The sequence below is a fragment of the Equus quagga genome, chromosome 3 (genome assembly GCF_021613505.1).
Source record: "Equus quagga isolate Etosha38 chromosome 3, UCLA_HA_Equagga_1.0, whole genome shotgun sequence".
Classification (NCBI taxonomy): domain Eukaryota; kingdom Metazoa; phylum Chordata; class Mammalia; order Perissodactyla; family Equidae; genus Equus; species Equus quagga.
The window spans coordinates 95,829,646-95,853,699 of record NC_060269.1 but is presented as its reverse complement, the minus strand read 5'-3'; the positions used below and the strand labels follow the sequence as shown (position 1 = coordinate 95,853,699).

The window sequence follows — 24,054 nt, the reverse complement described above, 5'->3', positions numbered from 1 at the left end:
TCAATGGTAATAAATAATACTGATCAAAGTCACACTTACACACAGGAAATATACACATAAAAATATATAGTTATATAATGAATAATGTACATAGCATTTTTACTAAAATATTTTTTCTAGAAACTCATATTTAAAATACCACACAAGAAATCTACTATTAGTGATCTTTTAAATGATTCCTGTGATATCACAAACCATTCAATTTGCATTCTCATGGTTATTGTCATGTGCTTGGAACTCATTTCTGTTTCAATAGTCAAATTGGCAGCACAAGCATATATGTGATCATTTTAGTAAAACTGATGACAGGATGAGAATGCTCTAGACAGGTAGTAGGCACTGAATACTTAATACACGGCAGGCCACTGAAAAGACACACAAAGCTCATCCTTGCTTGGAAATTCAAAGCGAGAGACCTTATGTTGTTTCTTATAGTCAGCTGACGAAAGAGGTTTGAAAATGCCACTGCTTTGAGTCAGGTCCAGCTATAGCTTAGAGGTGAAACAGAAAACGTACCATTCTTCAAAAACAAACCATTGGAGAGGATGAAAGGTCTGACTTTTTGCTAAGAAGATACAGTTTCTAACTAAACTGTCAAAAACAAGGTTAATACAGGCACAGTACATTGATTAAAATAGACTTTTAATAGATTAAAAGTCCCACTCTGAAGAATTCTGGTCTTATTAGATCATGATTGGACTTCCAAGGTAATTTTCTTAAATCCTTTTTATTAAGATGATTTTAATCAATGAAAATAAGCACTCAAATGCAAATAAAGGATTACCTGCTTAATTTAATAATTGTCATGTGACTGGGGCAGTTGTGGAACGCCTGGAGGGCAGTGAGGAAGGGACTGTCTGGTGTTGGGGGGCAATTCCAAATGGGCCTCTTGAGTGACCTCTCCAAACCCCACCATGTTCTTGGTTAAGTTAACCAGCAAAGAAAGAGCTGAACCTCTGAGAACCACACAAAATACTGAATGCCTCAAGAATCTGCATGCTATCTTTGTGCAGGGGCCACGATAATCTTCTCTGTATGGGTCCAACTTTGGTTTATGTGCTGCTGAAGTGAGCACAGAAATAAATCTTTTGACATTAAAAAATATTGAGAAATAGAAAAATGTAGCCTTTACTTAGATATTTATTCTTATAGTCAGCTAATATAGCTGTATCAACAATGATATGAATAATATGAAACAGAAAATAATCTTCTCTCTCTGAATTAATTCAAGCAGCAAGATAAAAAGGGAGCAGGTCTAAGCAGGTGCTCATCCTAGCAGATCCATTCCCAGGGCTCCTTCCTGTTTTTATCACAGAGAAGGAGTCAGGAACTGACAATGACCCACAGATACATAGTTTATGTAGATAATGAACAAGTAAAAAGTAATGGTTGAACGAAAGTTATCCCTAACTTGTATTTATATCAACACTTCCTTAAAAATAATTAATTGGCATTCACAGACATTCAAGTCTGTTAGAAATTATTGAAATAGCGACAGGAAAAGAAAGATTCAAATGCTTTAGAGATTAAATTAAGTACATGGCAACTTCCCTTCAAAAACCTGAGTAGAACTACTGCTATGTTCCACCCGTCATTGCTACCTATTGCCGTACGCCCCTCAGGCCATGTGGCACTGTGAAGAGGGGGCAGAGGATGTATCTAGGTTTGTGTTTTAATAAATCTAGACCAAAGGAATTAAAAACAGAAAAAAAAATCTAAGAAGGCATACCGTGACCATCAGATCCTTCCATTGACTTTAATGTATTCCTTGTTTGTTCTAGTTCAGACTGTGCAGATTTTAATTGCATTTTCAGCTTATTCGTAGTAGTTTCCATTTCCTCACTCTTGTTTCGAAAATTCCTTTTTAAGACGTCATAGTCCTCTGTACAACATGATAGTCAGTAATAGATGGTTACTTTTTTCTATCCCATTGCTATGAAGTATATTTTATTTGTAACAATGATCACAGAATTTTAGAGCTGGGAGAGACTTCATTTACTGTCGTAACTGTCATTTGTTACACAAGTTAGATGTACATACCCATTTCCAGGGATCTGACTTTTAATCTTTAATCTGCTTGGATGGACCTTCCTCCTCTACCCACTTATTCACTGCTTTTTCCCAGCCAGTGTAATTGGCCTACATCTATTTCATCTTAAACCTTCTTCTTAGATGATCATATCTACCACAACAGATTTAACCACCATCTATAGGTCCAAAAATCTCCACGACACAGTAAGTAATCTGGAGCTGCCATCTGTCTTATCTTTTTATCTCCAGTAACTATCAAAATACCTGGCACACGTTCACCATTTGTATACAAGAATACACACACACATACACACACTTATTCAACTATCTACTTATTTATATTTATATATGATAGGTAGATTCACACATAACAGGAACAAACAGCCAAGACCTCTTTGCTGAGCTCTAACTCTGTCTATGCAGACATTTCCATGTGGATGTCCTAGTGTCACCCAAACAACCTGCCTCATACTGACTACATCTCACCCTCCTGCCCTCAAGCCTATCCCTCCTTCTGGTTTCTCTCTCTCAACTGTTGTTATCACTGCTCCACCAGTATCGCAAACTTAAAACCTGAAACCCATACACAACCCTTCCAACCACTAAGTACTTTTGACTCAATCTCCAAGAATATTCTCAATTCTTTCCTCTCCTCTCATTCCCACTGTCACTGCCTTAGTTCAGGCTCTCATCATCTTTCCCTGGATCACTGAAAAATCCTCCTTAACTGGTTGGCTTCTGTCTTATTAGTGTTGCCTTTCTCTATTTACCTGCTCACACCATGCTTCTAAAATGTAAATTTGATGACAACAATCTCTTACTTACTATCTTTTGTTGGCTCCACATTGTCTGGCTTTGCCTATCTATTCTGCCTCATTTCTTAGTCCTCATTCCTTTGTACTTTTACTCCAACAAATACTTCTGAGGTCACAGTACGTTATTCTATGCCTTCATGCTTTTGCCCATTATGTTCTCTGCCCAGATTGCCCTTTCACCTCTTTTCACTTGTCGAATTCCTTTTCCTCCTTCAAACCTAGTACAGATGTCACCTCCTAAGGGATGCTGATTCTCTACTCTCTCCTACATCTTCACCCAGCACACGTCCACTGTGCCTCACCCACTGTACTGTAACCTGTTCTATAGCACTGGCTCCCAACCAGCCGGGAGCCTCACTGTTGTGTTTCTAGGGCCTATCTCAGTATCTAGCATAGTATGTGCCCAGGCATCATTGACTTTGTATGTGTTTGTGTGTGAAGTAAATGATATCTGTATCATACTAATCATGAACCAAAAGTGTTTCATTTTTAAATTTAGGGCCTTGGATTTTTCCTTTCAAAAAATCTGCATAAATCAAAACCACACTAAGATATCACCCTATACCCGTTAGAATGGCTAAAATAACCAAGACAAAAAAATAACAAATGTTGGAGAGGTTGTGGAGAAAAAGGAACCCTCATACACCGCTGGTGGGAATGCAAACTGGTGCAGCCACTATGGAAAACAGTATGGAGAGTCCCAAAAAATTAAAAATAGAAATACCATATGACCCAGCCATCCCACTACTGGGTATCTATCCAAAGAACTTGAAATCAGCAATTCAGAGATTCATGCACCCCTATGTTCACTGCAGCAATATTCACAACAGCCAAGACGTGGAAGCAACCTAAGTGCCCATCGTCTGATGACTGGATAAAGAAGATATGCTGTATATATATAGATATATATATATCTATATATCTACACATACATACACACAATGAAATACTACTCAGTCACAAAAAAGGATAAAATTGTCCCACTCACAACAACATGGATAGACCTTGAGGGTATTATGTTAAGCAACATGAACCAGATAGAGAAAGACAAACTCTGTATGATTCCACTCAAATGTGGAAGATAAACAAACACGTGGACAAAGAGACCAGATTAGTGGTTACCAGGTGAAAGGGGGGTGGGGGATGGGCACAAAGGGTGAAGTGGTGCACCTATAATATGACTGACAAGTGACAGTGAACAACCGAAATTTCACAAGGTTGTAAACTATCATAACCTCAATAAAAATAAATTTGCATAAGTCTGTTTGCACGTGTTGCTTCATTATCAAACCTCTAACAAAGCTATTTGATTCAAAGGACTCAAGGACTTCTCTCATACTTCTCTTGGAAACACAGTACAGAATTTCATGAACCCTGAGGACTGACTAAAGTTAACGGTTAATAAGTGCAAGACATGGAAGCTCTTCAAGGAGAAGTATCAGGATTTCAGGCGATGAAATGCTCCACTGGGGCAGCATAATTATCCACATTTGTAATGTGGGACGAGGAACAATCTTTTGCAAAAGTCCTAGTGCCCACACTGGACTTCACTGATAGCTCTCCTATTTTTTAGCAGAATTTGAACTGAAGTAACATACCTGTCAGACTGTTTAACTCATTCCTACAAGTTTTCACCTCATTTAATAATTGATCTCTCTCTTGTTTGATGTCCTTCACTGCACGGAGCCGCTCAGAGCCTGCATTCACCAGCTTCACCTTTTCCAGCTCCAGGTCACTCACTCTGGCCTCGAGCTCTCGTATCTTTGCATCTTTTTTATCTTTTAAAATCTAAATATACAAATATATACAATATGCAAGGGATATACAAGGGGAAAATACCAAGGCTACAGTAAGGAATAAAAAACATGTACATTTACAGTTATAGGTATCATATTAGTACACTATCTATATTTAATATCTTTTCACTATTTCCCAGGATATTAAATTTTTTGTATTTTATTAGAAAGCTTCAATAGTAAGTGGAAAAACAAAAGGAATATTTGACCTTTCTCTTAACCTTAGACATCAACTCCCAGTATCACTTGCCACAACCCTTCATTAATTCTATTCCACACATTCATTCATTCATTCAGAAAAAGATGTAGGGAGCACCTCCTTTGTGCCAGGCACTATTTTACACGTTGGGGTAGCGGAGCAGGGCAGGGACTAGGGTGAGCAGGTGAGGCCCCAGTTGAGTGCGCCTCCCTAAGTTTCACACCATAGGCCTCACTCGCCTTACCCTGTCCTGGCCATACATAGCAGAAAACAAATAATGTCCTTGTCCTCACGGGGCTTACACTCTAGTGAGAGGAGACAGACAATAACAAATATTTAATAGTCAGGTAATGATAAGTGACAAAAAAAGAAGTAAAAAAGGTGAGGGGGTAGAGAACGAATGCAGGGGAAAGGCTGCTACTTGAGATACGTTGGTACAGCTGTCTCTCAGTATCATGGGGGATGGGTAAACATAGTACAAGATCCACGGTTGGTTCAATCCATGGATGCAGAACCTGCAGATCCGGAGGGCAAGTGTACATAGAAGACAGCCTGACTGTCTTCCTTATTAAAGCCAGCTAACCAGGTGGACCTCGGCTGGTGCCTGGGAACTTAGATTTGGGGAAGGTTCCCACCACTCTAACTGGTAAGAGTGGCTCACTGTGCCTAACCATTTCTGCAAACAAAATGACTTATGCTGAACACCTGCTTTCCTTCTGGAAGACTGTATTCACCCGCCAGGCAATGGGTGCCTATGGGACCACCCCCCAATATAAATACCCTGGTACTGAATCTCTAATAAACTTCCCTGGTTGGCAACATTTGATGCATGTTGTCAAAACACATTGCTGGGGGGAATTAAGCACATCCTGCTTGACTGCAGGAGAGGACTGACGGAACTGCGCCTGGTTTCCTCCACGCACCTTCTCCCTTTGCTGATTTTGTCTTAAATCCTTTCTTGTAATACAGAGTATTCATGTGCATGACTATATGCTGAGTCCTGTGAGTCCTTGTAGTAAACACCTGAACCTTGGAGTGGTCTTGGGGACCCTGACACAGTTGGTCAGGAAAGGTGTCTCTGATGATCAGAAACCTCAAAGAGGTGAAGGAGCAAGCCATATGGCAGGCTAGGGGACAGCTCCAGGCACAGGTAATGTGTTCAAGGAACAGTAAAGCCATCAGAACGGCTGGTGGAGGAAACCAGAACATGCCACCCCCAAATATGCCTCTTTGGTATAAGGATTATTTTGAGTTGATTATTTTGAGAAACAGCAGACATGGGAGAAGCTCTGAAAACAGAGTAGGAGTTACTCTGTAAGAGAAATTTACACTTATAAAGGAAATCTCCATTTGTAAGGATGTCTCTCTCCCTCTTTGAACCAGAAGAGAAGGATGATTCTAAATCATCAGAGAATCTTATCAAAGGAGAAGGTACCGACTTAAAGCTGCATAAGAGATTTGTACACCACAGTGTTCCCGGTCAATTTCCTATGACTTGCCTCCCCATCCTCTTCTTTGTTTTAGCTAACGATGGTACTTAAGCCTGAATTCTAAGCTACCTCCCTGAGTTACTCATTTCTCTGGGTTTCTCTCATGTGTATATGAGACATGCATGTTAATAAGACTTACAGTTTGTTTTTCTCCTGTTAATCTGTCTTGGTTCCGGGGCCCCAACTGAGAATTTAGGATAGAGGGAAAGGGATTTCTCCTCTACACTGGAGTGGAGTGGGTCTGGGGGAAGTAGTGGGAGATGAAGTCAGACTGGGAGCCATGGGCAAGGTTGGCCACAGAGGCAATGTAAGGATGTGAGAGTTCCTTCTGAGCGAGATAAGAAGCCACTGGACAGTTTTGAGCATAGGAGTGATATAATGTTTTAAAAATAAACTCTGGCTCCTGTGTGAAGCATAAACAGGGGTGGGGGTGGAGGTAGGAGTGGAAGCAGGGAGACCAATGAGAAGGCAACTGCGAGAGCAAGTGAGCATGGTGGTGGCCGGATCTGGTCCTTTGAATTTAGCAGGGAATATGAATATGGAAACTCTAATTTTGCATCTCCAACTAACTGTCAGAAATTCCAAGCTTGGTATGCTTCTGCAAACTCTGACCAAACCACTCCTATTCCTTCCTCATAGAGGGCTTTTCCTCTTGACTTCTTCCTAATTCTTCTGCTAGGGGTGCAAGCATATTCCAAGGCTCTCAGATACTTCAGTTTGACACTTCAAAGTTTCCTATGTCCTCCTCTCCCCCCATCTCATCACCTGTTCACCAAATCCTTCCCAGCTTCCAATTTGATTACCATCACCTCTCATGTGGGTTCCTACAATCGCCTCTATTTGAGTTGGTAAGGCTTCCCAGGCTGAACTTCTCTTCCCAGGACCGAGGTCTGCACTGTCTAACACAAAACTACCAGCCACATGTGACTACTGAGCACTTGAAATGTGGCTAATCTAGGTGGAGATGTGCTCTAAGTGTAAAAGACACCAGATTTCAAAAACTTTATATAACCAAAGGATGTAAAATATCTCAATTTGTTATGTTGATTGTGATATAAAAATATCACCATATTTTGGATATGTTGAGTTAAACAGAATATGTTATTAATTTCACCTGTTTCTTTTCATGCGCCTACTAGAGAGTTTAAAGATATGTGGCTCACATTGTATTTCTAGCAGACAGATCTGGCCTAGTTCCTTCCAAGCAAATGCCATTTGAAAAGAAACTTACTTGTTGTTGTTGTTGAGGAAGATTAGCTCTGAGCTAACATCTGTGCCAGTGAGACGCTGCCACAGGATGGCCACTGACGAGTGGTGTAGGTCTGTTCCTGGGAGCTGAACTTGGGCTACTGAAGCGGAGCACGCTGAACTTAACAACTAGGCCATGGGGCCAGCCCAAGAAACTTACTTCTTTGGTCATCAAACTGTCCCTCCAAATTAAGGCCTGTTGGCCTTAAATATAATACTAGCTAATGCAGTTTGACTATATAATGGCAGTTTAAATGTACAGGCCAATGATATACTTGAAATGTAAACACATAATAAGCTTTTAGTTGTTCACAAAGGACCAGTTGAGAGGAGCAGGCTTGTCTCACTGCCCACCTGTGATGGGCTTGGGCAGTAAAGGCCCTAACAAGGCCACCTGATGCCTGCTTGCCTAGCCACTCCTGGTAATTAACTGCCACACTAGATCCAGCTGGCCTCGAGAGGCGAGGGAAGGGGAGGGCCTTCCCTGGAACAGACTGAGGCACCACAACATGTACTGGGCATGTGCTACTCCTGTCCCATCTGTGGGACCAGATGATGGACATTCAGTCCTTTCTTAGCCGTCTAAGAAAGGATCCTGGGGGCCAGCCCTGTGGAGTAGTGGTTAAGTTCTGCATGTTCCAGTTCAGTAGCCCAGGTTCACGGCTTCGCATCCCAGGCACAGACCTACACCACTCGTCAGCCATGCTGTGGCAGTGACCTTCATATAAGAAGTGGAGGAAGATTGGCACAGATGTTAGCTCTGGGCTAATCCTTCTCAGCAAAAGAAAAAGAAAGAAAAGAAAAGAAAGGATCCAGCTTTGATGACCTGCAGTTATTGGGAGAAAGCTCACCCTGCTTCTCTGCTGTCAGTGTTGCAGGACTCAGCCTGAAGAGACAAGAGAAACCATACCTTCTAGGGTTAGGATTCCCCTCCTTTCTTCCTCACTGGATTGTGGAGGGAAGTGGCTGTGGCATCAAAGCTGTTATAATATATTAATGATAATAATGAGTTTTTAACAAATTTTCCTTGTTTCTGGGTGAACCTCTTCTCATCTAGGAAATATTTTCCTGGAGCTGCTTCAGCTCTATATTTGGGAATTGAAAATTAGTTTCTGCCCCCTCCCATCTATCTTTACATTCTTTATCCAAACTTCGCCTGATTTGCCTACCCCCAATATTGCCTTTTCCATGTCACCTCCTCCTCTCTACCCAAAACCTTTAATGGCTCCCACACTATCTCCAGGATAAAGTATAGATTGAGCTTCTCTGCTAGGAATGCCTTCCTTCCTCCTCTTTGCCTGGTTTTAACCCATTTCAAGTTCCCACTTCTCTATGAAGTCTCCATTGGCCACTCTAGTCACAGTAAATCCACACTGCTCTGGGGTTCTCTAATATTAAAACTTGACATGCGCTCTCTAGACCAGCATCAAATGGAAGTTTGTTTACAAGCACTGAGTCTCAGGCCCCATCCTAGATGTACTGAATCAGAAACTCTGGGGTGGGGCCCAGCAGTCTGTTTTAACAAGGCCTCCAGGTGATTCTTGTTTTCAGTCCAGGTGAGTGAGAACCTCCGGTTCTCAGGTGACCGGAACCACTGCCCCATAACATTTACTCATTTACCACCTAGGAGCAAACCCAAGGCAGTGTGGCTTCAGGCAAGTGATTTAATGTCTCTGTGTCTCAATTTCCTCATCTGTAAAAAGGGATAATAATGTACCTACCTCATAAGGTTTTTGTAAGGATTAAATGGATTTAATTTTTAGAGTATAAGACTCAATAAGGTTCTTCCATTTGTATTCAGTAATACCAGAAATCTACCGCTTTTCTTTAACAAGAAGGTGAAACAATCATCTCTTCTCCTCTAATACGTTCTGCAAACTTATTCTAAAGTTTTCATTGTAAGGGACGGCCATTGAGAAGCCTTTGAAAGTCTCTTTCACGGTGAGACTGGCCACTAAAAAAAATTCTTATGACATAATCAAGTAAAACCTTATGCACTAGAAAATTCCAGTTCGTTATGTAATGAATTTGCATATCTCCATAAGATAGATAATAATCTATTGTTGGCCCTATTTTTAGAATGAGGAAACGCAGCCATCTAAAGTTTATGTGAGAACTGTGGTTACTGGAGGCAGGGGATGGAGGGGAAATCAGAAGAAGGTGATCAAAAGGTATGAATTTCTAGTTATAAGATAAATAAGTATTGGGGATGTAGCATACAGCATGGTGACTATAGCTAACACTGCTGTATGGTATATTTGAAAGTTGCTAAGACAGGAGATCTTAAAAATTCTCATCACAAGAAAAAAACCTTTTTTTTGGTATATGAGATGATGGATGTTAACCAAACTTATTGTGGTAATCACTGCACAACACATGTAAGTCAAGTCACTAGGCTGTATACCTTAAACTTATACAGTGCTGTACGTCCCTCATATCTCAGTAACACTGAAAGAAACAAATTAATTGTATATGATTTGTCTCCTATCAGTTACCAAGTCAGAGATACAGGTGACATAAAGCTTAAGAAATCTTTTTTTTTCCCTGAGGAAGATTTGCCCTGAGCTAACATCTGGTGCCAATCTTCCTCTATTTTGTATGTGAGCTGCCACCACAGCGTGGCCCGAACGAGTGGTATAGGTCCACACACGGGAACTGAACCTGGGCTACAGAAGCAGACTGCACCAAACTTAATGACTAGGCCACTAGGGCTGGCCTGGAAATCAAATTTTCAAAAAATTCATTCAATCGTTTTAAATTGTGATAAATATTTACTGAGCACCTGCTGGGTGCAAGGCATAAAGCCAGGGGACAGGGGGACAAAGATGACTAAGATGTGTCCCCTGCTGGAGAAGTCTGTAGTCTTATAAGGAAGAGGAGACACTGCTATAAACACACACACAGTGCAACATAGAATGTGATCCAGGTTACAGTAGGTGCAAATAAAGCGCGAAAAGCTTCAGACAGAGAACGGAGCAGGGGAAGGGGACTAATATTTTCTAAACATCTTCTACAGGCCAGGATCTAGGCCAAGCCCTTCATATATATTTTCTCATTTAAGCCTCAAGTAACCCAAAAAGGTTGCTGCAGGTTTTTCCTTTTGTTTGTTTTTTGGTTTCGTTTTGTTTTACAGATCTAGAAGCCAAGATTCAGCAAACGGCCCAGAGTTTTACATTAACCGAGCGCTGAGAGATGGGGTTCAAATTTAGGTCTATCTGAGGAGGGAGAAAATACTCCAAACTGTGGGATCAGGAAAGGCTCCACAAAGAAGTCAGATTATCAAACTTCTCTTTTGTACGGGTGTTTTGTTGTTGTTGTTTTGAGGAAGATTAGCCCTAAACTAACATCTGCCGCCAATCCTCCTCTTTTTGCTGAGGAAGACTGGCCCTGAGCTAACATCCATGCTCATCTTCCACTACTTTCTATGTGGGACACCTGCCACAGCATGGTTTGTCAAGTGGTGCCATGTCCGCACCCAGGATCCGAACCAGGTAACCCCAGGCCTCCAAAGCGGAATGTGCGAACTTAACCCCTGTGCTCCGGGGCCAGTTGTATGAGTATTTTGGAATCCCTTTCTTTTTTTTTTTCCTGCTTTATCTCCCCCAAACCCCCCCTGTACACAGTTGTATATCTTAGTTGCAGGTCCTTCTAGTTGTGGGATGTGGGATGCCGCCTCAACGTGGCCTGACGAGCAGTGCCATGCCCGCGCCCAGGATCCAAACCCTGGGCCACCACAGCAGAGTGCGCGAACTTAACCACTCGGCCACAGAGCCGGCCCCAGTATTTTGGAATCTAATAAAGAATCTTTTAGAATCTAATAAAAGTATGGATCATTTCTCACAAAACAGACATAAGCACATAGACACAAATACTTTCAAACAATGTCAGTGTGCACAGATCCTCTTTACAGAACCACTTTTCAGTCAATTAGGTCATATTTAATAATAGCGAAAAAGATATTTCAAAAGCTAAAGCACCAAAAAACTCCACAGACCTTGAATTCCTGTAGTTCCAGTCTCCTATCATTAATCTCCTTCTCAAGCTGAGCTTTTTCTACTTGCATTGCGCCAGCCGTTCTTCCATGCTGGCCCACCAACTGTGTCATGTTTTCAATCTGTTGTCGCAAAATCTCGATCACCTTGTCCTTTTCTGCCATCTGCAGCTTGAGGGCCTCGCATTCTGTCTGCACGTTTCTGAGGTGATCCCCTTCGTTTTTCAAGTGCTGCAGCTCCTGCAGTTTCAAGTCCACCCGGGAGCGCAGCTTCGTGATCTCCGCGTTGGTAGCCTCGATGGCTCTCTCCTTTTCCTGGAGGGAAGCTGTCAGGTCCGATACAGTCCTCTCTGAGCTCTCCAGGGTCATTTTCTTGGCTGTCAACTCTTCTACTACTTTGCGGAGCATCTCTTTGGTGGATTCAAGCTGAGCAGTCAAGGAAGACACTTTTTCTAGACTTTCATTCTTTCCCTGAATTGCTGCCATCTGATTGTTAAAGAAAAGAGAATTTTATGGATTTTGGCAGATAAGTAGAGGTAATCCCAAGAGCTATAACAAGTCAGCTCAAAAACATGAAATCATGAATCGGATAATATCTACTTAGACTAACTCAAATCAATTTGCTGCCATAACGCCATGGAGACCACATGCCAACAAGTGTTCATCGGACTCAGGTGGAGAGACCTTAACTAAATAATAATGCTCCTCCAGAATGGCTTTCTGGGGTGGGGAGCTTGGAAAGATTCCTCTGAGGATGTTCTCAGTGCCAGTTTAAATTAGGATAACAAAGTGTGATAGGACTGCAGGTAACTGTCCTTTCTATTTCTCTCCAACCTGCCCCTTAATTCTACCTCTGAGGGAAAAGTGAATAATGGCTTTTATTCAACACACATTCACATTCTCTGGTCCTTGTTTGGAAAAGAGTAAGATCCTAACCTCCAGTGGCTCCTTTCACCTTTCTTCCTGTCCAGTGAGCCAGAGGATAGGAAACTGCCTTTGCCTGAGTCTAAGCCAAGACTGGTCCCTTTGGTTTGCTTTCACATCTGGGAAGCTTACTCTTGTGGGACGCCTTTTAGTCTCTGCGGCAATAACTGGCAGTGGAACCATGTCCTTCCAGTACTGAAGGTACACTGCTGTTACTAAAGCATTCCACATTTCACTAGTGGTGCACTGAATTGGAGTGGCCGCAGCCTGTGTATATAGCAGTCTCAAGCAGTTTGCGGGAAAAGGAGGGGAAAGTCTCTTTTGGGGGAAAAACAGAAATAAAACAAAACAAAATTGTTGGAAACTTTCAACCTTGCTGTTCCTCAGCTCTCCCTACAGTTTGATGCTCTTCTGAAATAATTATTAGGTCACCAATTTCTAGGTGAAAAAGAAAAGGTAATTGGATGGGAGTCTCATTACTCAACAACCTATAAAAATGAGACAAAGCTTAACATTCTTAATTTAACATGTTGTCAAAAATATAGAAATGAATAACAGGTTTTTCTATCTTGTTCATAGAATCCATAGCTCTACTTTAGAGCTATTTTAGGCCTATACATGTTCAAGAAAAAAAAACCTCTTCCAGTGACATGAAATACATTGTTCCCCCAGAAGAGACCACTTGCAGAAGCCATGCCGTGCCCTGCCTGACCTGCCGCTCCATCTGGCCCTGACACTCGCTCTTCAAGGCCTTGAGGAGCGCTTCCAGGCGCTGCACCTCCATGTTCCTGTCGTCGAGCTCCCGCCGCAGGTGGTCGATGGTGATGCTGTTGCCAGTGTCCCGGTCCCACAGGCGCTTATTCTGCTCCTTCTCCAGACTCAGCTCCTTCTCTCTTTTATGTAGGTCAGCCTACAAGAAGTGAGGAATGCTTTTCCCCCCTAGTATTAAATAATTAAAATAAAACTCTTATTTTCCTTTTACTATCTTTGGAGTTTTTATGTGACTTGAGAAGCCTTTGATTTTGGAATCTGATTCCCTTTTAATGGCTTGCTTAAGAACAAATACTTCCTAGAAAAATAAGTTAATATTTTGCTTAGTTGTAATTTCTAGCATTATAAGTAAATCTCAATGAACTAGACCCAAAATAACATATAATGAAAAGGAAAATACAGTAGATTTTAAAAGTCCTCCTGTTTTTAGGTTTTAAATTTTCTAACAAAGGCATTATGTTTACATCAAGTGTGCTCCTGTAATAAAGAAATGCTCAAAAGCTCGAAGGAATAGCAATAGTAATTGGTTTACTGCTTCAGAAATGGCAGAATAGTGTCTGGTACTGGGATTGGAGTAGTGTTGGGCTGTGAATAGAATTATCTCCCTCTTCAGTCACTAAAAAATACACAGTGAGTGTTTACTGTTAGCAAAAACTCAAAAGAGAAACAAAGACACACAGATCTTTAAACGACTTATCACCCGAAGACAAAGACAAGACACAGACACAAATAACTGGAAGTGGTTCTTCATTAAAGAAACAGAGCTAAGGAACAGCAGAGAGAAATCACTAAGGAGATCAAAATGCTTCAATAAGGCATCTGTGCTGGGCCATGAGAACAGCGTGGAGATGCAGAGATTAGGAAGAACAGACTGGAAAGGGGCATGTGTGGTTTGCTTGGAGCACTGGGTATGGAGAGACAGAAAGGGCTAGAAAGGTAAGCTGGGGCCGGATCGTGAACAGTCTTGAATGGCAGGGAGTCTGACTTTATGGGTAAGGTAATTTCTGAGTTGAAGAGTGACACAATCAGAGTTATATTTTAGAAAGATGAATATGGCTGCACTTTACGGACTGGATTGAAGAGGGCAGAAACTGGAATTAGGGACCCTAGTATGGAGACATTGTCATTTTCCAGGTGTACTCATGGGCTAGGACAAAGGGGCAGTGGTGGTAAGAATGAAAAGGAGGGGACGGGTGAGGACCTGTAATACATTTAATCTCCAAGATTTTCAAATCAGATATGAGGACACTGGGAAACACACAATAGGAGGGAAAGAAATGAAGGATTATCCCAAGGTCTGGAGCTTCTTACACACAGTTGCCAGCTCTACCTTTCGCACATGCTCATCAAGTCCCTTGTCGAGCCTGTGAAGGACGGCTCTACCAGCACAGAGAGCTATACCCTAGAATGGGGTCTGGTAGTAAGAGAGAAATTTATTCCACTGTACCACTGATAGCACACAAAAGGGTACCAAACATTTCCTTTCCTAAATTTCTCAGCCTCTGGTACCTCTAACAGAGGGCAGAGATGGTTCACTATTATCAGAATCCCATTTTCTTTCTTTCTGAAAAAATTTTTACCTAAACTTCCATTCAAATTTTCCAAATACACTCATATGTTGCTTAATAACGGGGATACATTCTGAGAAATGTATCATTAGGTGATTTCGTCGTGGTGCAAACATCACAGAGTGCACTTACACAAACCTAGATAGTATAGCCTACTACACACCTAGGCTGTATGGTACTAATCTTACGGGACCACCGTCATATATGCAGTTCGTTGTTGACCGAAATGTCATTATGCAGTGCCTGACTGTACATAATTTGTATAAGTTTTGAATGTTATTTGGCTTTGAAATGAACGCTCAACACTACTTCAATTTAGCAGAATACAGTATCTAATGGAAGACAATGGCTGTTTGAAGATCAGCTTCACCTAACTTTTAAGCCATAACAGTTCTGCTTAAGGAAAAAAACAGGTAAAGCATAGAATGTTATATTTTATATGCAAATTTTGAATAATATCTAGGAAATTCTATTGTGTATGCATGCACGAATACTTTGTAAAATTTGTAATTTTATAAATGAAACCAGTTTTGTGAAATATTTTGGTGAAAAACTTCCCCAAATTAATCTCATTCATTATTTTAAAGCATAATCTTACCAAGAGCTTTTGAAGCTGATCGTCCAAATTTCCAGATTCCTGACTGAACTGATCGCGTTCTGTCCGTGCCTCAGTTAGCTCCGAGCTGGCGAGGACTAACTGCTTCTCCAGCTCTTCTATCTAAAAGGAAAGCACAAATCAAACAGTCCGACCATGTCAGTGGGTAACATAAAATAAATATAGTCTTTGGAAAACAAAGGGTATTCTTTTAGGGTCAAAAATAAAAGTTTATTGTGATGCATTCTGCAGTTTTCTAAACTTAAGATCTATGAAGAACTTAGCCAGGGAAATTAGTCAAAATGAACTATGTGGTACGGTTCGATGCAGGCATTGTCTGTAATGCTTCTCTCTCATTTTCACACTAAGATTTATCTTCTGTGAGTGTTCTGTAATTTGGTATTTTAGGAAGCTTGATGTGGCATAAATAACATTCTTCAGAGCCCACACAAATGAACTGTATTATACTTAGAAGAGCTATTTTGTTTCAGAATATCAGAGTTTCAATAATAAAAAGCCATTGAATATAAAAGGATGAATGGTAATATCAAGGCTTAGTTTAGTTTTAGATTATTACATAGTCACTATTTTGAAAGGATGAGTGAATTCAGATATATGTATTAGATACATTAATATATTCATATACACGTTATACATTCCAGTCCTTATTTTCTTCAACTATAAAATGGGGTAGGAGTACCAATTTTAAAAGATTGTTATAGGTATATTTTTCTCTCATGGACAGGGCAGCTGTTTGATCTGTGTGACTATGCACTTTCATGACGTATGCCAGAAGGCCCACCACTATTAACGGCAGTCCTATAGCTCTTAATGTGTAGGCTAAGAGGTTAACATCTCAGATGATGGAGACTCTGGGTTTGGATTTTGGCTTAGCCACACAAATTCATAATTTAGATACTGAGATATTAAAATACTGAGAACATGTTGATACTTAAGAGTTATGTAGTGATACCTGATCTTTAATGTGATACCTACAATACCATCATCATCCACTTTCCAGCAATAAGAACTCTTCCGCATAAATGCTACATATTCCTTCTTACTTCTAAGGCTTCTATTCAACAGGCTTCCAAATCTACTATGTCAAGAACAAAACTTCTTGATTTGTTTGGATGACAAATTGTGATGAAATCTTCTTAAAGAACATATGAGCAAAGCTAAGTTTTTCTTGATGACTCTATTTTCACCTGGACTAGGTTCATTTAAGATCTTCGTTTGTTAATTCAACATATACTTATTAATCACATTATATACACACACATATATGCAACTATCTCTTTAATAAATAAGAATACATAGAAATTATATGTATCTCTTTATCTGCACATACGCATACGACTTAAGGGCTAACATAGGGCTATCAAACAGTTTCACATATACCTACAGAGTAATATCACAGCTCACAGGGATCGGAGTATAAATTTTAATATTTACATTGGCTATATTGTAAAACTGACTTTGTATTTGGTTGTATGTTATATATAAAAAATTATTTCACAAGTATTAAGATATACATAAAACGTTAGGTTACTAGATAGAAATGTCCTAATAGATTCTAGTAATCCTATAAAGAAGTACTCTCACTCTTGTGCTTTTCTGAGGGCATATATAGAACAAAGCTCCACAACAATTCAACCTCTATGGCACAAATAGCTTCCTAAGAAAAATGAATGAACAGTACAGTTGATATAATCCTTCAGCTCTATTATTTTTGAGAAAAACTAAGTCAGCACAGACTTACTAAGGACATTAGGAATACTTAGGAAAAAACTCACCAACTTTTACTTTGGGCAGACAAACGTGATCAGAGAGGCAATATGATCAGACTAAGAGTCAAACACCTTAGGCTCTGATCCAGGTTCTGTCACATAACCTCACTGAGTCTCAATTTTTTTTCATCTATAGTTTGAAAAGAGTATTTTGAAAGAGTATTGAAAAGTGATCTTTCAAATTCCTTTCAATTCTGCTTCTAATACTTTTTTATATGAGAAGAACAGTATTAATAAAGTTGAAATTCTGTATTTTCCACCTGTCTTTGGAAACAAAACATGGTCAAAGAAATCACATTTTGAGTTATAAATTTAACAAGAACACTTTCAATTTGAGAAGTTGCATCATATGACTAAAACAAACATTTTCTACTCCTGGCCTGGCATAAAACTACTTCTATCTTTGAGCAAAGTATTTGTATATGTGCTTTAAAAGCTTAAATTAAGACTTGCTATTTTATGTCTGTTTTCATTTTTTAAAAAATTCTGGATGACCATTTGATAATATCAAACTTGATGGTAAAATCTATGAGACCAAAATTTAAAAAAGAAAAGAAAAAGAAAAGAGCCAAGTCTTATCTTTCCATCTAAGGTTATTAAGTATCAGAAGTTCCTCCAGACCCCTAGAGATGTTGGTTTTGTAGTTGTCAGTACTGACTCAACTGCTATAGCTCTGCTTTTACCTTTCACTTTTTAGTGTAAAAATATGTAGATTAATTAACCAATCAAAAAAATAAATAGAGAGTGAAAGGGAAAACCATTGAAGTAGCAGCTGAGCTGATACAAACAGCTGTACAAAACACTATAAAGAAAAGCCTTTTAAAATGTCCAGAATAAATACTGACATCTGAGATATAGTAAAAGTTTTTTCTTTTTCTTTTCTTTTTAAATAGCAGCACTGGTTTTCCCTTTCACCATCTATGAATCAATTTCTGTTTTGGATCACTGGACAAATAAGTATTGGGATCTCATTCTTATCTGATAGTGATTTTAGAGATACTACCAATCACACCAAATTGTACCTTTTGTTTCCTGTGCTCAGAAAGACACAGATAGCAGATAGTAAGCAATGCTGCAGATCAGCACAGAGGTGCATTGGCAGAACTATGCAAAAAGGTTTGCACAGAATCTTCCTGCACAGAATACAGCTCCAGCCAGTGCTACTAAATCTTTACTTTTTGAATATAAAATTCAGCCCCAAATGCTTTCAAAGTAGGAAAAATAAACATATAAACAAGAACACAGGATATTTTTGTTGTCAAAAAGCGAAAGTTAAGAGTAAAGCCAAATCTACAGAGCCAATAGTGACAGCTTCTACTCGTCCAAATTCGTAAAGGGGAATTCTGGAGGTTCTCCTAAAATGGAAAAAGAAGAATAGAAAAAAGCATTACGGTAAAACACTTTCGTAAGCTACAAAAGCTATGTCTAAAATTTTCCTTGAAACCCAATTTCTATTTCATCAATCTGAAAATACTTTTGTTAATCTGAAGAGAAACAATGACTTCCTAAATGAGTTTTCTCTAAATTCATGCATTCTAGTTGGGAAAGTTTTGTTCAGACCTGTCATGTCATCAATTGTTTAAAATAATAAACACTTTTTTTCTGAAGGAGTGTGACCTTAGGAGAAAATACTAACACTGTTTCTCATAAAGTATGTTGATGTATAATAATATCAACACACTCTTATAAATTTCTTTTCACACAAAGCTTATTTTTAATCACAGCCTTTACGTATTATTTTCTTTGATTTTTTTCCTTATTGTTATTTGGACAGTATATACTAAAATGTGCACTGAAGCAGCAGAAAATAAAATAGATTTTAAAGTTTTAATAGGCTTTAGCAATGTAAAGTCAAAGTATATGAAAATGAAAGAAATGAAAAATCTGTGTTTTTTAGATTTTATATTCAACTCATTACAACAAAAACATTTCATAACAATAGAATTTTTCATGACTCCAAAATGAAATCCTTTTGTTAAATGGCTCGATCTTCCTTGCTCAGTTACACCATGTATTACTGCCATTTCAGGCCAGAGTATATTCAACTCTCTATGAACATGACAAGATAATTACCTCTCAGTGTTCCCCGACTAAGGGGAGTTACTATTAAGAGAGCCTAGTTAAGCATCAACCAGGTGCCAACTTGAACAGGTTCAAACTGCTATATTATAAATCTCAATGATCTAGATTAAAATTAATTAAGCTGTTATATCCTCCCTTACTTCTATTAAACATTGTGTATTTGAGACTATCAAAATTCTTGGTGATCCACTGTTTACATTAGAGCACAATAAGATAATGATTCTAACAGCATATCTTTATGCATTATCATTTATCTATATAACCTCAAAACATTGATATAAAAAAGTTTGCACTCATTCATCTGGCTGCTTATACTTCTACAATGCCAAAGAGATAAATATTTATAAAAACTCAATCACTATTTTTGTATTCTCTAGATGGATATTTCAGTATTTGTTAAAATTTCCTACCATGCCTAAATTTATAATTGATCAGCATGATGCTATGTATCAGACCATAAGCAAACTAGCAAATAATGGGTGATAGCTTATGAAGGCACAATTTTTCCAACTAATATTACAATGGAAAGCTATAGCAATTTCAAATTATGTAAGAAAACAGAGGTGAGTTGAGTTTTATTTAGCACTTTGTGGCTTTTCAAAGAGTTTGTCAATGAACAGTGAACATTTCATCTTTTCAGAATGGTTTGGGTAGTGATGAATATCAGTTATTGTGCTGGACTGTAACACAACAGCTCTCCTAGCTCCTCTCTCACTGTCAGATCACCAGCGCGCCCTTCCACCCACCTGCCAGCCTTCACCAGAGACGAGTGATAAAGCCTCCTTCCACCCTACGCTGTACTGAAATCGTGACCATCCTGCAGGGCGAGATCAAGACCATCTGTGTAGGCTTGGTCTGCCCAGAACAGGGTGGACATTCCTGCTGTCAATCTTCAGAGGAAAAGCTCATCCTGAGGAAAAAAAGCTAGAACACAAAAAGCAGACCTCGGAGAAGCAGAAAAGCAGAAATGTTTCTCTCCAGGCTTCTGTTTCTTGGGTTTAGCCCTTAAGCAGTGGAAGGTTCCTTAAAACTGCTCCTAGGGGACAGTGGTTGAAATGACCCTGACACAAACATTTAGGCTAAGAGCTAAGAAGGGTTTGGTAGGGTAGTGTTATTCAAACTGCAACCCACCAGTGAATCATCAATCATTTAGTGAGCATCAAAAATCAGCATCTGAAGAGAACAAAAAATAGCCAGTGTCATACATAAAGGGAGTAAAATTTGCTTCAGCTAGATGTGTGCACTAGATAATAAGGTAAACTATTTCCTACTGTGAGTAGTGATCAAAAATGTTGGAAAGCCACTGCTGTAGAGGATCCAAATCTCATAACTGAGATTACAGTGTTTCATGTTACTCTTTATTGTTTAGACTTTAGTAAAGCTATGTCTAAAATTTCCTTTTTATTTTAGCTGGGCCACAGGGAATAAGGTCGAGGTCTTACATTCCTTCTGTGCCCGAACTAGAGAACCGAGGAAGAACAGCCTCCTCCTGTGGCCAGCCCAGGGGTAACAGTGGTAATTCAATGAGGGGTGGCCCAAAGGAGGCCAAATGCCTGGAAAAATGAAAGCTGCAATATTCAACTGCTTCTTTCCATGTGAAGCTTTCTTCTCATACTGTTACTCTGTAGAATTGGGTTACTGTATAAAGAAAATCTGGTAGCTTCCTTATACTCTATTTCTTCCCAGTCAGCTAAGATGTGAGAAATTGGCTAAAAGCAATGGTTAGAATTGTAGACTCTCTTACATGTAGGATAACTATATTTGGAATTTATCTTCCAAACTGCGACACTTTAGAGATGAAAGGTGGTTTAACAAAACAGAACACTGGGATAGCAGCTGTAAACTGGGACTGTCCCACCAAATGGGCCTGTATGATCACCGTTCTCCTAGGGAACAAAGAACACAAGCTCCTCTGAATGGTAGCTCTTCACTTGTTTTTTTAGGGTCTCTACTGTTTCATAAATGCTTGAAATTAACAGAAGCATAAGTTCTGGATAAATGATTGATAATGATAGTGAATAGCTCCCCTTTAGCTGTGGAAAGTGAGAGAACAAAAACGACAGAATCAAATGTTAATTAATATCTGGTTTTAAGAGGAATTGTGCGATGAGCCATGAAGATTTATCTTCCTAATTATTTTTATTCAGACCAGTCTTAAAGTCAATTCAGTTTGCTAGCCACACGATAATAATTGGGAGTTGAAGTAAGAGCTAGAAGGAAGGCCCCTAAAGTATTGAGTGGTAGGGAGAGACAAGCTGGCACCAAAATATTTGCTAAAGCTAAGCTTTGTAAAAATAATTTAAATGGCCTTATTTTTAAATTTATTTTTAGAAACTTACCTGAAATATGCAACATTTTATCTGAGAATGAATTTGAGCAACAATTTAAATTAAAATTGTTTATAATTTAACATTTTGACATCCTCCTACTCTACCTTATAAACTGCTTTTAGTTTGAAATTATTACTTTGATTCATCATTTTCAAATATTCCATTAAAAAGTATATAATTGGGGGGCTGGTCCCGTGGCTGAGTGGTTGGATTCATGCACTCCACTTTGGCGGCCTGGGGTTCACCAGTTCAGATCCTGGGCACGGACTTACACACCACTCATCAGGCCAGGCCGTGGCAGCATCCCACATAGAAGAATTAGAACGACCTACAGCTAGGATATACAACTATGTACTGCGGCTTCGGGGAGGAAAAAAAAAAGAGGAGATTGGCAACAGATGTTAGCTCAAGGCCAATCTTCCTCACCAAAATAAAAAGTATATAATTGGTTCTGTGTATAATAGTCTCTGGAAGCAGAGCAGCAAAATCTAACCTCACCTTGTCTTCATACATCCTTTTGGCTTCCCTTAACTCAGAACGTAGCTGAGAAACAGTAGATTCCAGTTCACTTAGTTGACGCATATACATTGAATTTTGGTTTCTTGCTTGTTCTCTAAGAAGGGTTTAAAGGGAGAATAAAAACAAATGGCAAGCTAAGAATAAGTGTAATACCTAAGTGTACTCCAGCTTTTAGATACTTCCACTCATTATTTTCTATGGCATTACTAGGCCAAAATTTTCCAAAATTGCTTCTTCAAAGCTTCAGTTCAAGAATGTCAACTGCTGAAGCTGGGTGATGTGTATATAGGAGTTCATTTGTACTATTTCCTCTCTACTTTTGGGCACAATTGAAAATGTTCATATAAAAAGTTTCAACACACAAGCTCAAATTATAAAATTATTTATATGCATATATATACATTTTATTTATGTAAATTCATAACTCACACATACATATATAGTGCGTGTGTCTTTGATTTATCCTATCAGTTGAAATATGAACAATATTTAAAACATCCAATTCCAAGAGGCCCAAATACTTGCAATAAAACTTCTGATATGGTCATATATTATCATTTAAATAATCTTTGCTGTTCATTTGAATGTTAGAAAAGTTTTACTTTCTTGTGGAATTATTAAGCAATTTTTAAAAAATTTTAGAGCAGAAAATTTAATTAAAATAATATCTCTAAAATGAAGATAAATGACTACCAATTTCAAACCAGCAGGACACACATACTGAATGATTTCCAGTTGACTCTGGATACTGTTGGCTTGGCTTCGAGCACTGCTAGCTTTTTCAGTAAGTCCTGTTACTTCAATTTCATGTTCATTTATTAACTGCTCAATCCTATAAAAAGAATGTGATGACTATTATTTGATACACAAGATTTTCCCTATGAATTATTTCAGAAATTAATAACTTTCAACACTCTTAAAGTAAGTATTTTCTTTTGGCTTTGAATATGCTACTCTTTTTATGAGAAGTGTCTAAGATAGGTCCAGAACCCTTTATCCAAATCCTTTGGGGGCCAGCTAGGTTTTGGAATTTAGATTTTCAAAAAAATCTTACAATGATAATAAATTACAAGCATTATATATTATATGACACGCCTAGGGAAGTGTCCTACAAGCCAAACATATTACTAATGCAACAACAGGTTTTTAAATATTCACACTAAACCATAAAGACGATAAATAGCTTTATATTAGCTCAGGTCAGGTTTTGCCAACAAATGAGTGACAAAGACTCTCTCCTTGACCAAACTTTAGGCAGGCTCCTCTGAGCCTCTACTAGGCTTTGACCTTGGCACCCTTCCTCCCTCGCCTCCCCAACTTTGGCCTGCCTTGCTCAGGCTTGGTAAGAATCCTGTTAAGTCAGTTTAGGAGAATCCCCCCACCCCTGATGTCTCCTCTTAGTGATTTTCCATCCACTGACCCCCTGACCCTGCTCCTTGGCTATAAACCTCCACTTTCCTGGTTGTATTGGGAGTTGAGCCTGATCTCTCTTCCCTAATGCAAATTCCTACTGCAATAGTCTTGAATAAAGTCTTCCTTACCATTTTAACAACTGCCAGAATAATTTTTTCTTTAACATGAATTTGCCACAAACCTATGAAAAAAAATTCTGTGTCTCAGAGCTTTTTAGATTTTGGAATTGCTGATGAGGGACTGCGGATCTGACGTTTAGTTTCACTATGATTTCTATACAGTCACACATTGCTTAACGACAAGGATACGTTCTGAGAAATGCGTTGTCAGGCGATTTTGTCATTGTGAGAACATGATAGAGCGTACATACACAAACCTGGGCAGTATAGCCTACTACTCGCTGGGCTATAAGGTACTAATCTTATGGGACCACTGACACACACGTGGTTCATTGTTGGCTGAAACGTCATTATACAGCACATGACTATACTC

General features: G+C 39.1%; 1 protein-coding gene and 1 non-coding gene across 16 annotated transcripts in view; both read right to left on the bottom strand.

The window, feature by feature from the left end:
• Nucleotides 1–24,054, bottom strand: part of CCDC158 (coiled-coil domain containing 158) — a 92,293-nt gene that overhangs the window by 45,725 nt on the left and 22,514 nt on the right. For all 15 annotated transcript variants that reach the window (XR_006888051.1, XM_046657527.1, XM_046657528.1 and 12 more), the window contains 7 exons: nucleotides 22,871–22,981; nucleotides 22,129–22,243; nucleotides 15,432–15,551; nucleotides 13,207–13,404; nucleotides 11,574–12,056; nucleotides 4,445–4,634; nucleotides 1,730–1,882 (listed from right to left, as the gene is read on the bottom strand). Coding sequence is in view for 14 of the 15 variants with exons in the window: in XM_046657527.1 (XP_046513483.1) it covers nucleotides 1,730–1,882; nucleotides 4,445–4,634; nucleotides 11,574–12,056; nucleotides 13,207–13,404; nucleotides 15,432–15,551; nucleotides 22,129–22,243; nucleotides 22,871–22,981 (1,370 nt within the window). In the remaining variant the exon portion in view is untranslated. The remainder of the gene's footprint in view (nucleotides 1–1,729; nucleotides 1,883–4,444; nucleotides 4,635–11,573; nucleotides 12,057–13,206; nucleotides 13,405–15,431; nucleotides 15,552–22,128; nucleotides 22,244–22,870; nucleotides 22,982–24,054) is intronic.
• On the bottom strand, nucleotides 969–1,075 carry LOC124237696 (U6 spliceosomal RNA). Its single transcript, XR_006888083.1, has one exon. It is a non-coding gene; the product is annotated as a U6 spliceosomal RNA (small nuclear RNA).